Raw genomic sequence first — 17,866 nt, 5'->3', positions numbered from 1 at the left:
CCAAAAACTTATTCTTTATCCACCAGTTAGCAATGCATAGCAGAAAGTAACGTAAACATGCAACAAATAATACACAAATCCACAAAACCAATTTTTTTGCGTGGAAACTTAGAAAAGGAAAAACCATGGTGGGGCTAGAACCGACAATATCCATATACTATGGACAAGAGTACATAAATATTACATAGATGGAGAATGCACTTGCATTCAGGCTCACTGCTTAGTTACATTTTCCCAGAAGGCTACAACCTTCAGAGAAGTCTCACTCACTTACAATTTTATTACAATGATGAAATAAAATGAAATGAACTCTTAATTAGCATCTGATTATACAATAATGAGTTCCAGTTAAGCACTAAATCTCTCATTGTCTTTTACTCTGTTGAATACTTTGTTTCTGTCTCAGTCAACTACTGGATTGAATTTGCACATGAAACTATTCTCAATCGCACCAAGATGGAACACCGCACAACTAATATATCAAAAATCAATTGCCAAATTGATCTTATATATCCAGTCATAACACAAAAGCAATCTGCTTCAAATCGGCTTCAAGAAGTGTAACATGTAGCTCCAAGTCGGCTTCAATATTGAACAAAACATAGCACTAGAAAAAAATATTATAATCACATGCTTCCTAAGGGTCTTCTCAATTACCGAGATCATAAATACAATCACCAAAAATATCGCAATCATCAGAAATCATTTTGGATCAAAACATTACAGAAATACCTTGTTATACTGGTTAACTGCCTACTAGTTAACTCCTTCTTCTGGATAAGATGAATCACAACTACCAAATCAAATCATCAAGAAAATTTTCCATCAATGACAACCCTAAAAAATAAGAAAGTACCAAAAGTCACCTTAAATAACCGAATGAGTGTCAATTGCCAACAATCTCCCCTTTGGCATTGATGGCAACACCTATGAAAAATGGCTAAGTGTTGAACCTTGTACACCAGATGAAAGAATAAAAGAATTGTAATGCTCCCCCTTAGATCAACAATCCAAAAATCTGCATCACCAAACTATACACTCTATATATTTTTCACATCATCTCTCCCCCTTTGACAATAATGCCAAAGATGGGATGCTCCCCAAAATTGATATACATATGACATATATTTTACAAATACTTGAAGATGTCAGTATAAGTAGTCTTCAAAAACCCAGGTGAGTATCCCACCCACTCTTCAGGTTATCCAAAACTATGATTAAAGCATTAAATATAGTAGCATGAATTGATAATTCTCTTAAATTTGATGGTACAGGCAGGGCCATTTCCTTCATACAGTCTTCCTTATTAGTTAGCATAGTATCTAACTAGATGACAATCACATTCCAGAGTTCAACCACTTTCTTCAAAACTTTCTCCTTATGAGCTTGAAGGCTTGAGATCTGATCATTTAAAGCTAGAATTTGTCCTTCAATACTCCTGGTTAATGTTACATTAGGGTCAAAAGATCAAAAAATACTAGCAAGCTTGCCCTGGCAGACCCCTATTTGATTATAAATATCAATAGTGAACTTAGATAAAACAAGACAAGATTTATACAATCTACCAACTTCTGACAATGTGTCAGAAATAGTTTGTAATCTCTTATTTAGTGTTGCCTTGTCATCTTCAATCATTTTCAAGAAAGTTTGCTTTCTAACTTAAACCTGTCCAAGATGTTTTGAGTAGTGATCTTCTCCAAAGAATCAAAATTGGTATTTACCCTATTAATCAATTGTAATAATTTACCAGAGGGGCTGTTATTTGAATCTAACTATACATTGGAAGCCACCTTCTATAAAACATCTATAGACATCAAAATAACCTTTTTGTCTTCATTCTCTGATTTCACCAAATCTTGAATGGCTTGGGCCTGAAGAGAAGTAAAAGCTATCATCCTTTCTACCAGAGACATCTGATTGAAGGGATTATCAAAACTGATATTGAACTATGAAAAACTCCCTTGGCTTTGAATTTTGGCTATGTAAATTGCCACAAGTATCAAAGTCTCCATTGCCTTACCCTTTCCTCTATTCGGTTCTTCCAGTTTCTCCTCTTCCCTCTTCTTAGTCTTAACCAATCCAAATTTAACTTCTTTAGGTGACTCTTGTGTACTGGTGTCACCACCTAGTGCACGATCCTCTGCTTCTACTGATTTATCATTTTCTTTAGCAGGAGCAACTTTGAAAGTATCCAAAACTTGTTGCTCCAGAACATATTGAGTATCATCCTCCTTATTTACATCATATGCTAGAGGATTCTTTCTCTTCATTTGATCAAGTTTAGCATTGCCTTGTCTAGATCTATAGGATTCACCTTTCTCAAATCCTAGACCTCACATATCCTTTCCATGTCTCTGACATTCCAACATCTCATCAAGCCTTGCTGAACTGGCTTTGAATTTGTCTTTGTATTCATTGGCAATAGAAAGTTCATCCCTCAAGGTAGCAATCTATCTTTCAAGTTCTTGACCATTATTCTTTGATTGTGTTAACTCAAGCTTCAACTAATCATTCTCATAGGTAAGCCTGAAGAATTCATCAACTCTTTCCTTCAATGATTGTGTCACATTCTCTTCATTCTTCTTCTGGTCTTCAATTTCCTTAGTCAGTCTCATCATAATGGATTGCATCTCATTCTTCAAAGCAACATTCTCTCTCTCAAGCTTGTTAACCTCATCAACTTTGTCCTGGTATTCCATGATCTCCTCTTCTTTCTCCTTAAACTTGTCCATTAATTACTTCCTTTTTTCTCTACAGACAGTTGCTTGATCCTTTATCTCACTAATGAATTCATCAGCAACATTCAAGTTCTTCTTCAAGGTACATACCTCACTTCTAGCTACATCAAGATCCTCAAGTGCTACATTGAGTTGTCTCTAAAAAACTAGAATCCATTGAATAAATCTCCCAGATCTTCCTTAAGCAGTTAAGTTTCCTCAGAGGAATTAGCCTCTCATACCGATTGTTAGAGTCAGGGATCACTGAGAGGGAGGGGCGTGAATCAATGATCTACCATATTTCAAATCCACAAACTTATTCTTTATTCACCTGTTAGCAATGCATAGCAGAAAGGAACATAAACATGTAACAAAGAATACACAAATTCACAACACCAAAAATTTTACATGGAAACCCAAAACAGGAAAAACCATGGTGGGGCTAGAACCCACAATATTCATATACTATGGCTAGGATTATATAAATATTACATAGATTGGGAATGCACTTGCATTCAGGCTCACTACTTAGTTACAATTTCCTAGAAGGTTACAAACTTAAGGGAAGTCTCACTAAATTACAATTTGATTACAATGATGAAATGCAATGAAATTAACTCTCAATTAGCATCTGACTATGCAAGAATGAGTTATGGTTAAGCGCTAAATTTTTGGGTATCTTATGCTCTATTTAATACTTTGTTTCTATCTTAGTCAGCTACAAGATGGAATGCACACATGAAACTGCACTCAATCAGACCAATATGGAACACTACACCACTAATATATCAAAAAACAATCCCCAAATTAATTTTATATATCCGATGTTAACACAAAAGAAATATCCTTCATGTCGGCTTCAAGAAGTGTAACATGCAGCTCCAAGTCAGCTTCAATCTCAAACAAAACATAGCACTGGACAAAAGGATTATAATCACAAGCTTCCTAAGGGTCTTCCCAATTACTAAGATCACGAAAACAATCACCGAAAATAACGCAATCATCGGAAATAATTCTAGATCAAAACATTACCGAAATACCCTATTATACTGGTTAACTCCTTCTTCTAGATAAGATGAATCACGACTACTAGATCAAATCATCAATAAGAGTTTCCATCAATGACAACCCTAAACAAATAAGCAACTACCGGAAGTCACCTAAAATCACTGGATCAGTGTCAATTTCCAATGTTATGGACATTAAATAATGAGAGCTTGGATTGAAGAGAAAGCATATTAAAGAGGGATGCTCGACAGTTGTGATTTTTGGGAGGAGAGTTTTCTTTCATTTAGAGCTCCCAGCTTATCCTATATTTATTGAAAGCTAGGAAATAAATTCCATTTTGAAGAAACAAATAGCAGTTTGGAGAAAGACAAGACCTCTTATTTTTATCCATGCAAAAATACATGCACATGCCTAGGCCTCAATAGAAATAGTAGTGTTCAAGGATTTTGTATAAGTGAATATATTTTGTGGGTTAATGGGTCCTTGGCTTGCAGGAGAAGTTGAAAGGCTCTTAATGAGTCCACAAAGAATCAAGTCTTATTGAGTGCAAGACTCCAACATTAAAAAGGGATGAGCTAAAATATTCAAGAAGATGAAGCCAACAAAAGCACATGGACATCTTATAATTAATGATAGTTCTAACTCCACCTTTTCCTAGGGGCACAAATATGGAAGGACAAGCTAATTTCCATCGACAGGGTTTCATCTTGTTGCAATAGCCTCTAAAAGACACAAAGAGCACTGAAATAAATTGAGTGGCACATGGACAAATATACGCACTAGTCCCCGCCTCAACGTATAGAGAACTAAAAGGAATTAGCAGATTGTACAAGACCAAAACTCTTTGTACAATAAGACAAGTGAAGAAGTAATACATTGAAGAAGATGGGGCACATTATTAATAATTATGACTGATCAAACTCCACTCTCTCTCAGAAGCACAAATATTTCAGGTGAAGTCAATCCCCAATATTGGGCTTTGATCCTCTCATAGTTTCCTCTACCACACACAAAATTGTTAGATTGGGAAGCTCAGACAGTTGTTTCCATACCTAGATTTAAAAATAATTTGATTTCCCTTGGGACTTCTAGAAAGTTATTAATTAGAATTTTCTAGAATTTTGGTAATTAGAAATTTCTAGAAATTCACTAATTATAGAGATTTGGAAAGTTATTAATTATATTCTAGAATAATCTTAACTGTTGATTAAGATTAATCATTGCTATTGGTTGCACAATGAGAAGGTTATAAAAGGGGATCAAATGGTATTTGGAAAACAAAATTTTGTAAATAGATTTGAAGTGATAGCAAACATATTTCCAGTGATAGAAAAGGTATGGTGAAAGCGTACGATACAACAATAGAGGAATTGCAGCAAAAGAAATTGAGGGAAGAATTTTCAAAGATAAAATATTGTTGGAGCTCTGCCAGTTAAAGGGAAACAGTACATCTATCTCTTGATTTTTTGAAGCTTAATTTGACTTCTCTCCCGCTGAACTAGTTTTGCCTTCAGAGTTTTTCCAGGGACAATTTGTCCAAAAATATCATGTTTATTGTTTTGCAGATTTTTCGTTCCTACATTTTTTTATTTTTAAAATTGTAATTGTGTTATTTTTTATATTAGCTATGAATTAATTTTTCAGCAATCAAATAATTTGTATAGATAGAAGATTGATAATAAGTAATTGCAATAGATTTTTCACATGGTATTAGAGCTAATCTGATGGCAAAAAAAGCTTAGCGCAAGCATAGGAAGATAAAATTGAGGGCTCATAAAACCAAGTTCAACCTCTTCTAAATTATTTTGTGTTTTACTATTTTTGAGATGGCCTCAGTAGGTTTAAGAGATCTGGACTGATTGGATGGAGCATCAAATTTTGGTGTCCAGAAAGCTAGAATTTCTTTATTGCTAGAAGAGAATGGTATCAAGGAATATGTGACCAGTGTTATACCTCTACCTTCAGATGCAACACGACTCTCAACATACAAGAAGGATGATGCCAACGTGAGGAGTATAATCCTTGATGGTGTTAAGGATCATATAGTAGTGCATATCGTAGAGTTAGATATAATGAAGAAGATGTGGGATGCCATTCTTAATCTATACCAAAATGCTACCACTAATCGAAAGTTGATTCTCAGAGAGAAGTTGAGGAAGACCCAGATTAATAAGGGATAAGAATTTAAAAGTTACCTCACTAGACTTAGACCTGTCAAGGACGAGTTAGAAGTTGTTAGAGATAAACCAAATGATGATGAGCTAGTACACATAACCCTAAATGGGTTTACTAAGTAGTGGGATGTCTTTGTTCATGTTATTAATGAGATAGACACTATACCAAGTTGGGATCAACTATAAAAAGATTTCATTAAGGAGGAGATTAGACTAAGTCTTATTAGTGGACCCAATAGTAAAAGTCAAAAAAGTGAGGCGGAACAGGAAAATGTGGCCCTAGTAGGAAAAGAGAAAGTGAAGAAGGGGTCTAGCAAAGGATCAAATCCAAAACATGAGAAGAAGAAAAAAGACTTGTCTAAGATTAAATACTACGACTGTCACAAGTTTGCCCACTATGTCAATGATTGCCCTTAAAGGAAAAAAAGAAAAAAGAAAGGCAAGAAGAAGACAACAGCTTCAGCAAGTGTAACTAGATCAATCTTTATAAATTGAATAATACCAAATATAGAAAGAAATATTTAAGATATGCAACCTCTTTACTCCTTTTTATTCCACCAAATCAAATTGTGTTGCTACTAATTACTCCAAAGCTCCAAATTGTTCTTGATGATTAGGACATGACCACTTGATTATACTTGATGATTACAATGCCTAGATAAAAGTCAATAAATACTCATAGATAGAACCTAATCATGTCAAACATATGCTTACTTAGATAAGGGTGGAAGTGTTCATGTGGCTACAAAATAAAATTCTAATACTGAATTTTTAATTTCTTTTACAAATGCTCCAAGGTTTACTATTCGTAAATCTTCTCTTATATCTTGAAATTTCACTTTTGTCATTTTTTTTGCCAATTGATCTTTAGATCTTCAAAACATAAATATGGAAGTACTATTGCTACAACATCACTAAGTGTAGATTTCCATTTTTTGTAATGCTTTAAAAGAGAATGATGTATCTCACACTTCTCAAATATTTAAAATTTTTTGATTCCTCTTCAACATTATGAATACTTAAATGTATATTTATCTTTTAAAAAATTCATGTATTTTTTTCCAATTTGATCTATAACTTAATCTAAAATCTTATTTCCAAGTAATATTTAAACTCTATGCTCAAACATAACTTTTTACAAGGAATATTCAAACAAAATATCATGAAGGATGTAAATCTCATCACATGTCTTTTGTATATCCTTTCTTGTTACAATGAGAACATTCCATTGATTACATTATTTAAATTGATTTGTTTGAACCTATAACACATGTAATATCATTTCCTTTATCTATGACATATCAAAGGCCTTTATGTTTAGCTCACATTGTTGGTTTGATGAGTTCTTTGATTCCTTGTCCATACTTCACTAATATTTTCCCTTTATATCCTATTCTTATCAATATTTTGAATTAAACATTTTATTCAAAATGTCTTTTATTTTTCATCACTTCTAACAAGATTTCTAGATTCAAACACACTAGCATCTTCATCCTTATCATCAAAATTGACTACTTCTATATTAGACAAACCAACAGATTGATTGAAAAGGAACAACATGTAAAATTTTGGGCCACATGAAAAATTACAAACAGGTGGCTTTAACATTAAACTTTCATTACATGCTATTAATTCATCTTCAATTTAATTATTTTCGTCTATAATTTTTTTCCTTCTTCTAAACTCTTTTTTTTTTTTTTTTTTTTATCAGTAAAAGGCCAAAGCCAAAATATTTTATTAGACTATAAATAAAATTACATTACTTTACAATCTCCACTCAGTGCGGTGCTAGTAGGAAAGAGCGGAGAGGAGAAAACCTTCGGCCTTGCTCGGGATAATAAGTCCAATTTGATAATGACCATTTAAATCTATCATCTTGAACTAAGCATACACCTGCAGGCCCATATGCTTAATGCATATTGTAGTGATGGCCCTCCCTTGAGGGACTGCTTCTATCAACATTCTACCAACCCTTTCGTTGATGTCTTTCCTCAGTTATCTAGATACCTATACTTTCTGCTATCTCTTATACCTGCAGAACATCTCAACACTACCCTACAACAAACCACTTCATGAATTGTTAGTCAATAAACATACAACTTGCAGATAACTTGTCTTGCCTATCATTTTCCACAACTACTACTACAACCATGGTATCTTATATATTGAGACAACACCAAAGACCTTTTCATGTTGACTACAAGAGAAAAGATTACCCAGGTTACAATAGCACTGAGGGAAGTAACCCTACTCAGGTCATTAACACAGCCTATAAGCTCCACGATATTATCTTTAATATAATTTAGTCAAATAGAGAAATAATAGAGCATAGATCTAAGAGGAGAGGAAAATATATCCTCCTAAAAGAATTTAAATTCATATCATTACCAAAAAAAAATTCAATCCTATTATATTTTCATAAACAAATTTCATTTCCTTCCCACCAACCTATTTGAATCATCGGGAATGATTATAAAACAACTATTCACCCTTATACTAGAACCAATCATAACCAAAAGCAGAACAGATAATTAAATGAATTGATATTCATAATTAGGCATACATTCATCATAAGATATGTCTGCACTATTTTAAAAAATGAGTCTCAATCATAGGCTTTTCAAACCATTCTTAGAGAATTAATAGTATAAGTAGCCATCCTCACCTACCTCTGCCTATACATTTAGATACATTTGTATATATAATCTATGCCTTTGTATATATATATATATATATATATATATATATATATATATATATATATATATACATATATGTATATGTATATGTATATGTATATGTATATGTATATATATGTATATGTATATGTATATGTATATGTATATGTATATGTATGTATTTATGTATATATATATATAATATATAACACAAAGGAGAGATAGCTCATCGTAGAAAGCCAAAAGTTGAAAATTACTGTAGGGGGCTTTGTTTTCACAAGTTTATCCATTTTCCCCACAAGCAGGACCTATTAAATCATGCAAAATTTATGAAGATGCAAAACAAAGAAATAAAGAAGACCACCAAGCTAGAAACATAAATAACATATCTAAGCTAGATAAATATTAACCTAGTTACCCAAAACTATGTGTAACTTATGTTTAGAATAAAAGTTTAAACAGTTTTAAGTATCATGGTAAACCATTGAAAAAGAAAGACAACAACTATCTTTCCATTAGGGGTAACTTCTTATGATTTGGGAGAGGCTCGACACCTTCTTGACTGCACCTTACTTTCCTCCATTCCTGAGATAGCAGGGAGATCATCTACGCTAGAGGCAGGGTCAGAAGGGATCTCCATATCATCAGGAATAACTTCAATGTTTTTTGTCTCTAGATAGTTGGCCAACCACCTATTACATGACAATTTTCTGACAAGCCAAAGCCACATAAGAAAGGAAAAATGTCTCTGCCTTATCGGATTGTAGGCCGCAAAGGCAGCCTTATCTTGAATTTCCAGGATTAGAAATCTAGGTACTAGGTTGTTTTTCCATATGAGTCTGTCATAGTTGCAAGGCTTAGGAACAATTAACTCCTTGTCCACATTGAAGACCAGCCTCTCCAGTTCACCCAAAAGTTCCTTCTTAAAGAGGATTCTACATAATTTCATCACCACCTCCTTATCCCTCTCACACTGAAAGGTCACCGCTAAGAACATCGCCGCTATTTCAAAGTTGGCCCTAGTAAGGTCCTCATTCTTAATATACTCCCTAAGAATTTTCTTGACTGCCCAAATAACTAGGACATTTGGGAAGACCAGAATGCCTTTCAGTCTGTTTTCTTTGATGTCCCCTATAAAAGCCATTTGACACTTAAGCCCTAGAAGCCTTAGTAGACTATCCAAAATGAACTTATCTTTCTAAGATAACCAGCTACTTTACAAACAGACTCATTACTTATACTAATTATGTTTTGAAAGGCGTCGTAAAACTCAACTCATCTATCTTGAAAAAGGACTAATTTGATCGCTTAAGAGTGTCAGAGGAGCAAGAATGAAGAGTCATGATGCAGGGAAAGTATAGATAGACGATATTGTTATTAATACCATCACCATTAGTTGAGCGAGCTACTTAGTTATAGCTAGGACATGCAACAAAGAAGGCCACATCATTAGCTTTGAGTATGCCACCAAAAAAGAGGATTTAATTCAAGTAATGGAAAGGCCATTCTTCAAAAAATGTGCCGACAAGTCGGTGACATTATGAATATGTCTATAAGTATTTAACTCTCCCTAAAAGTTTTTATATATATATGTATAGATATTCATATCCATATATATAACCATATATATATAAAATTATATATATACATCCATATATATACACCTAGTTATATATATACATATATATGTCAACAAATTCGTCATTATAAAAGTAAATAAAATTATGCATATCTGTATATATATATTTTTTTCTTGGTAAAAGGCCTAAGCCATATTTTATTAATAAATAGTATTACAATCTTCGCTTAGTGCGGGCGCCGATAAGAAAGAGCGAAGAGGAGAAAACCTTCGGCCTTGCCCTGGACCATAGGTCCAATCAGTGTCTAATAAAAATTAATGATTTACATATAATCTTTTACAAATACTGCAATCAAGCTGATCAAAAGCCCTTCATAGGTAGCATCTATGATTTACATGAGGTAATATATTTATGCCAAACTTCCTAGTTCACTGGTACCATATTTGCCATCTTCTGATTATCCTACAAACCAGATTTTCAAAACAATCCCTCTACAAAACCACTTTGTTAAATGTTAGTACCAAAGAGAAGAATAAGAGCCAATATTATCTCTGCATACTTACCCTTATTTTTATTATAGGCTAGGTTTCTTTCATATTAAGTCAACATAAAAAATTGTTCTATACTATGAAAGATTACATAGTCTACATTAAGATTAGGGGTATAAACACTGGCCAGCAAAGGATTGATACTAACACAACCTACCTAGCGTGTACTTCAGGCTCTTACCATGATATTCAAGACTTATACATGTTTAAATATAAATGTTGAAGTATACCAATATGCCAAAATTACTAAAGTACTCCCTATTACTATATTTTAGTATATACCTTATTAAAAAAACATCCACATTCTAAACTTCAGTTAATTAGTATAACTATATGTTTTGAAATTGTCATCAACTAAGTATCTTACCCTTCTATATCTATGCTATATCAAAGTATTTAATAAACAGATCAATATGTGCCTTATACTAATTGGAGATCCTATATCTCTATGTATAAGATTACTTATAGTTGTAAGAGCAAACAAAACTATGTAATGAAAACTTATTCTTCCTCCTCATCATCTGTGGCTTCCATGCCAAAGGCCTATCTTTCATTGGTATTTTTAGCCTAGAACGGGGTCCATCCCTCTTGTACCATATAACTCATCGATCATTCCCCTTTTGGTTCTTTTACTACTCTAGGCCATTTCTTAAGAAATCCAATGGTGTTCTTGATCTGGTACATTTAAACATATGTGGATCAATATCGATGAAATCTCCCACAAGATACAAGTACTTTGTAAGTTTTATTGATGATTTCTCTAGAAAGACCTCGATATACTTCTTGAAGACAAAGGATGAGGTCTTCAGTCGCTTCCAAGAGTCAAATCTCTCATGGAGAATTCAACAAGCGATGAGGTAAAGGTTATTTGGTCAGACAATAGAGGCGAGTACAAAGGGAAAGAGGTCTAGGAGTTCTATACCAGGGAAGGAATCAAGAGAGTGGATCATTCCTTACAACCCATAGTGGAATGAGGTTGCTGAGAGGAATAATCATTCTATGTTGGAGGCAAAAAATTCTATACTATATGACCAGGATATGACATGTTACCTATGGGCAAAGGCATGTAGTATGAAAGTATACATACAAAACAGGGTTCCACATGAGGTACTAGGGAAGATGCCACCAAAGGAAGCGTTCATTGGGAAGAAGCTAGATTTAAATCACTTCAAGATATTTGGGAGTTCAATGTAATGTAACATTCATGGGGATACATGTTCCAAGTTAGATAATACTACATAGAGGGGGTACTTTGTGGGGTACAACGAGACCTCAAAGGCATATCAAATATTTATTCTAGGGACCCAGAGGATTATAGTCAGGCATGATGTCAAATTCATGGAAGACAAGACATTTAGGAGGTCCACAAATTTTCCAATAGATGATCAGAGTGAGAAGCCAATAGAATCTCTAAGGATCATTCAATTGAATCAAAGGTAGCAAAGCATGAGCATAATTACTAACACAAGCACAGGCTCAAGTGTTGAGAGTTTACAAAATTTGGAGAAATAGATGCAAAAAATACAAGAGATTCATGAGGAAGATATGGGGGTTGATATTTCATCCTCTACAGTTGGGAGTAGAAACCACGAGGTTCAATAGACACATAGGGATACTCAAGAATTTGTGGGTGCTCCTAGAATGTGAAATACACAACAAAGACATCTTGCTAGATTTAATGACTATATGGCTTTAATCAATCAGTTGCTAGATGATGAGCCTTGAAGTTATCAAGAGGTTGCACAACAATAGGTGTGGCAAGATGCGACAGTTGAGGAGTATACCTCAATAATGCAAAACTATGTATGGGAGGTTGTGCCTAGATCAACAGATAGGGTGGTGATTGGATCACGTTGGACTTATAAGATCAAGCATGGTATAGATGGTAGCATCGAGAAATACAAGGTAAGGTTTGTCGCTAATAGGTTCTCTCAGAAGGAGGGAATAGAATATGAGGAGACATTCTCTCCAGTGGCCAGGTATACTTTTATATGAGTTATGATCTCACTTACAGCACAGATGGGATGGCAGATCCATCAAATAGATGTCAAGATGATGTTTCTTAATGGAGAGTTGAAAGAGTAGGTATACATAGAACAACCACAAGGCTGTGTAGTAGACAACAATGAGACCCACATGTGCATAATGAAGAGAGCTTTGTATGGGCTCAAATAGGCTTCGAGGGCATGGTATGAGCATATTGATAGTTACTTGAAGGGAATGAACTTCATGAATGGTGGGCAAGATGCTAACCTCTACTATTTGGTGGTTGGGGATGAGGTTCTTATTGTTGTTCTATATGTGGATGACTTGTTTCTAACACGTTCACTAGGGCTCATAGGGGAGTGCAAAAGGGACCTTACAACAGAGTTCAAGATGAAAGATTTGGGACTTATACACTAGTTTCAAGGCATGGAGGTGTGGCAGACAGATGGAGAGATTTTCTTTGGGCAAGGGAAATACTGGATCAAAATCTCGAGGAGATTTAGGGTAGAGGATTACAAAGCCATGTCTACACCCATGATTATGAATTGGAAGAAGGTAGACACATCTAAGAAGAAGGATGTAGACCCCACCTTATACAGGCAGTTTATTGGTTATCTCATGTATTTGGTCAACACTAGGCCATATATATCCTTTACAGTAAACTCTCTTAGTCAGTTCATGGTAGAGAAAAAGAGATGGCATTGGATAACGATGAAGTATGTGTTGTCTTATTTGCATGGTACAATTGAGTATGGAATTAGATATGCTCGACATGATGGAATCAAGTTGATGGGCCTTATTGATGCAAACTGGGCAGGCAGTATATTGGGCAAGAAAAGTACTTCAAGGTGTTTCTTCAGTTTGGGATCAGGAGTTGTCTCTTCGTACAACAGGAAGTAGAAGTTCATGGCTCTGAGTTTTGCAGAAGTGGAATACATAACAGCTAGGATGGCAACTTGTGAGGCTATTGGTCTTCGAAAGTTGCTAGTAGCCTTGTTTGGTCAGAAGGTTGAGACTACATTGACACACTGTGACAATCAGAGTTGCATCAAAATATTTAAAAATTTGGTGTTTCATGACAAGTCTAACCATATAGACATTAGGTATCACTTTATCATGGATTACGTACAATGGAGGATTGTTTAGCTACAATATATACCTACAGATCAGTAGGTAGTAGACATCTTGACAAAGGCATTGGGGAAGGCAAAATTCATCTTCTTTAGAGACAATTTGGGTGTTATGCAAAACACCTTCTTCGCTAAGATGGAGTGTTAGATTGGGTAGCTCAGATAGTTGTTTCCAGACCCAAATCTAGAAATAATTTGATTTCCCTAGGGACCTATAGAAAGTTCTTAATTAGAATTTTCTAGAAAGTTGTTAGTTAGAAATTTCTAAAAAGTTATTAATTATAGACTTTTGGAAAGTTGTTAATTAGAGTCCAGAATAATCTTAGTCATCGATTAAGATTAATCATGGCCATTGGTTGTACAATGAGAAGGTTATAAAAGGGGATCAAAGGGTATTTATAAAACACAACTTTGTAAATAGATTTATAATGATAGAAAAATATTTGTAGTGATAGAAAAGGCACAGTGAGAGCGGAGGATACAACAATAGAGGAATTGCAATAGTGGAAATTGAGGGAAGAATATTTGAAGAAAAAATATTGTCAGAGCTCTGCCAGTAAGGGGCAAGCAGCATATGTATCTCTTGATTTGCTAAAGTTTAATATAATTTCTCTTTTGCTGAACTAGTTTTCCATTTGGGTTTTTCGGGGGACAATTTGTCCAAAAATATTGTGTTTATTGTTTTACAGATTTTTTGTTCCCATGTTTTTCTATTTGTTAAATTGCAATTGTGTTGTTTTTGATAGCCATGAATGAATTTTCTAGCAGTCAAATAATTGATATAGATAGGAGATTGATAATCAGTAATTGCAAAAGTTTTTTCACAAAAGTCACCTCACCCAGTGTACTTCCTATGTGAGCTAAAGTGATGAATTGGCGGCTGGCTTGTTTTCTAGCAAGGGAATACCTTTCCCACGGGACATTTCTAGGGAAGTTGTGGCATCCCCTAGTTTGGAACACAAAAAATTACAAAAACATCATGGCTTAGCTAAAGAAGAAGCTCTGAGGAGATGAAGATACTAGAGAAAGGGAATGATATGCTCTACTATTACCACCAATATCCTCCTCATAGATAATATCTACATGGTTTTTTTAATTTGTTACAGTTGATGGATTGGATTAGATTCAAATTATAATAAATAGAGGTTTGAAAGAGGAAATATGCTTTCATAAACCTTTCATGTACATTAAAAATATTCAATGATATAGTGTGAGGTGGTCTATTGGTGAGTTGTCCACTAACAAATATTTAGCTACGAGTGTTATTATTAAAAAATATGTTATTGAAAATATTTTGAAAAGTTGACATGTTATAAAAATTTAGAAATTATTATTAGATACATATGATTAAGTCATATTTTGATTTAAAAGAACCCATAGTCTTAAATGAGTAGTATAGATATCTTAAAATAATTTTATTAAACTATCATCAAATGATGATGGAAAAAATTGTAGCTCAATCTAAACTAGAAACAACATTGACTAGAATATTATATATTTATATGTTAGATTTAGATTTATGCTTATTATTAAATGTTAATTCTTTGGCCTTGTAAATCATTATCAATTTTAAGCTAAGATATTTTATGTATCATATTAATTTAATTCATTTAAATTGACTAAAAATAGACAAAATATAATATTTTTAAAATCAATTTTCTTTTATTTTAATCATGAATCATATCTTATGATCCCGGAGATAAATCATGATTTATAATTAAGAAACATTGAAACTAAAAACAATATAACATAGTTATATTAGTTACTATTAAAATGATAAAAAAGGCCGACTGATTTTGAAAAATAAAAATAGCCACCAATTATAAAACAAGAAAAAACAAATCACCCACCTGGGTTAGTGTTAGCAAAAAGCTTAAAAAATACCCCATCACTCACATATAAATACAGGGGTTAGCCGGTCATTTCAGATTATTACAAAGTGAGCCATAGATTTGTTCTTTCTCTTACTTGGATTTTCGTTCCCTTTCATCCGTTTTCAATCCCCAAACCATTCATGGCGAAGGAATGTAAGGTGAGATTGAAGAGTTCAGACGATGAAATGTTCGAGGTTGATCAGGCCGTGGCATTTGAATCTGAAACAATCAAGAATATGATTGAGGATACAGGCGTGGAGAGCGTCGTGCCCTTGCCGAATGTGAACAGTAAGATCCTGGCTAAAGTTATTGAATATTGTAAGTATCATGTGGATGCCGCAAAAACCACCGAAGAAACGACCGCCATTTCGGAGGGGGATGTGAAGAAATGGGATCAGGAGTACGTGAAGGTGGACCAAGCTACTCTTTTTGATCTTATCCTGGTATGTATGATTTTCAGCTCCCCTTTACACTATGTTTAGATGTCGGTTTTGATGTATATCTTAGGGTTTCAGAAAGAAAATTTAACTTTTTTATATTGTAAAGTTTGAGGGTAAAGATTAAGGTCTTCCGGAAACATTATAGATACTTTGGCTTTAAAGCACACATATCTCGAATAGTTGATATGTACTAAATTGTAGGATGAATTTTGTTATCGTTTGGTTTGCAGGGTTCAGGTTTTCGTGTACTTTTAGTGGTTTTATTTTTGCTATGGTTCTGGTTAACCGATTTTTGTGTTTTGGGACGAATTGAAGCAATTTCGTTTGCATATTTTATGTGGCTTTGGAATGTCTTTAATGGTAGGATTTGCGGGATGAATTTTTGCGTGATTTTGTTTTGTAAGAGCATATATGTTTTGTTTCGCCTGGTTCTGTTTTGTAGGCTTCATATTTTGTGTATCCTGATTTAGTTTCAATGTAGGTTTCATATTGTAGTAATTTTCGAAAATTAGATGTTTAAGTTTATCCTGAAAATTTGAAGCTTTTTGTTTAAGGTTGTTCAGAAAATTTGAAGCTATTTGTTTGAGGTTGTCCAGAAAATTTGAAGCCTTTTGTTTAAGACTGACCAAAATATTTGAAGCTGTTTTGGGAAAAATGGTAGTGTCATGGATATTTTTTCCGAATAAAACTAGCATTTGAAGCTTTGACCCCCTCAAATTGTTGAATGAGTGTGTAGCATATAGGTTGTTTTTAGCCATGGTTTCTTCTGTAGATTCTTTTTAAGTTTCTTTATATTGTCATTAAGGAATTTCTTTGCTCTGGTAAACAATATCTATTTCTGAAAGAGAGTGGAACATATTTTATATATTCAAAATGGTAATAAACGTGCAGAGCAGATGTACTATTTCTACAGTGCATGTTTTAGATGGATATCTGTAGTGCCACCTATAATGTTTTAGTTCTGATTTCCTCTATTCATGTGGTGCAAACATTGGAAGAGAGGGCAGAATCTGAAAAGGTGCCCGTCTCTTTTGCATTACCATGGGGGAGTTGCACCGTTCCCCGCTTTCTGTCGTTGAGGATGTGTGTGTTTGCCTGTAGATGATACGTTTAATTGTTAAATCATTTGCACTATATATTTATTGATATGCTTAAGTAAACTTTATTTTCTCTATATGTATCGATTGGAAATGATAAGTTATGCATATTTATTTGCTGTGAGCAGGCTGCCAACTATCTGAATATAAACAATCTTCTGCACTTTACGTGCCAAACTGTGGCTGACATGATTGAGGGCAAAAGCCCAGAAGAGATCCGAAAGACATTTAACATAAAAAATGACTTCACTCCTGAAGAGGAGGCAGAAGTCAGGCGTGAAAATCAATGGGCGTTTGACTAAATCTGGAAGTTAATTTTTATATAGTTTAGTGGCATGAGACTTTCGATTTCTTACCAAGTATCTTTAAGAACTTGGAAATTTGTTAACTTTTTTTTGCCTGGTATCCTCTATTTAAGTTGTATTAAATGTAGCAGTCTTAGTTATACAAGATTAATGCATCCATATTGTTCATAAATATATGTAACTAGTAATTGCACTTTGGTGTGTAATCCGTATGTGAAGAGATGTGTAGGGCTAATTAGGAATTTTTTTGATATAATAGTTGCATATATTTGTGTTGTAAATGAGGTTAATTGGTGGATCTTTTAGAAAATGATTTTTTTTTCTGAAAA

At 33.9% G+C, this 17,866-nt stretch overlaps 1 protein-coding gene across 1 annotated transcript; it reads left to right on the top strand.

Moving 5' to 3' along the window:
- Window positions 1-15,835: 15,835 nt before the first annotated feature.
- Window positions 15,836-17,537, top strand: LOC131030111 (SKP1-like protein 1A). Its single transcript, XM_057960798.2, has 2 exons — window positions 15,836-16,138; window positions 17,361-17,537. The coding sequence occupies exons 1-2, from the start codon at window positions 15,836-15,838 to the stop codon at window positions 17,532-17,534; spliced, it is 477 nt and encodes a 158-aa protein (XP_057816781.2). The 3' UTR covers window positions 17,535-17,537.
- Window positions 17,538-17,866: the final 329 nt, after the last annotated feature.

Source organism: Cryptomeria japonica, chromosome 7 (assembly GCF_030272615.1).
Source record: "Cryptomeria japonica chromosome 7, Sugi_1.0, whole genome shotgun sequence".
Classification (NCBI taxonomy): Eukaryota; Viridiplantae; Streptophyta; class Pinopsida; order Cupressales; family Cupressaceae; genus Cryptomeria; species Cryptomeria japonica.
The sequence above is the reverse complement of the archived record's forward strand: the minus strand, read 5'-3'. Positions and strand labels throughout refer to the sequence as shown.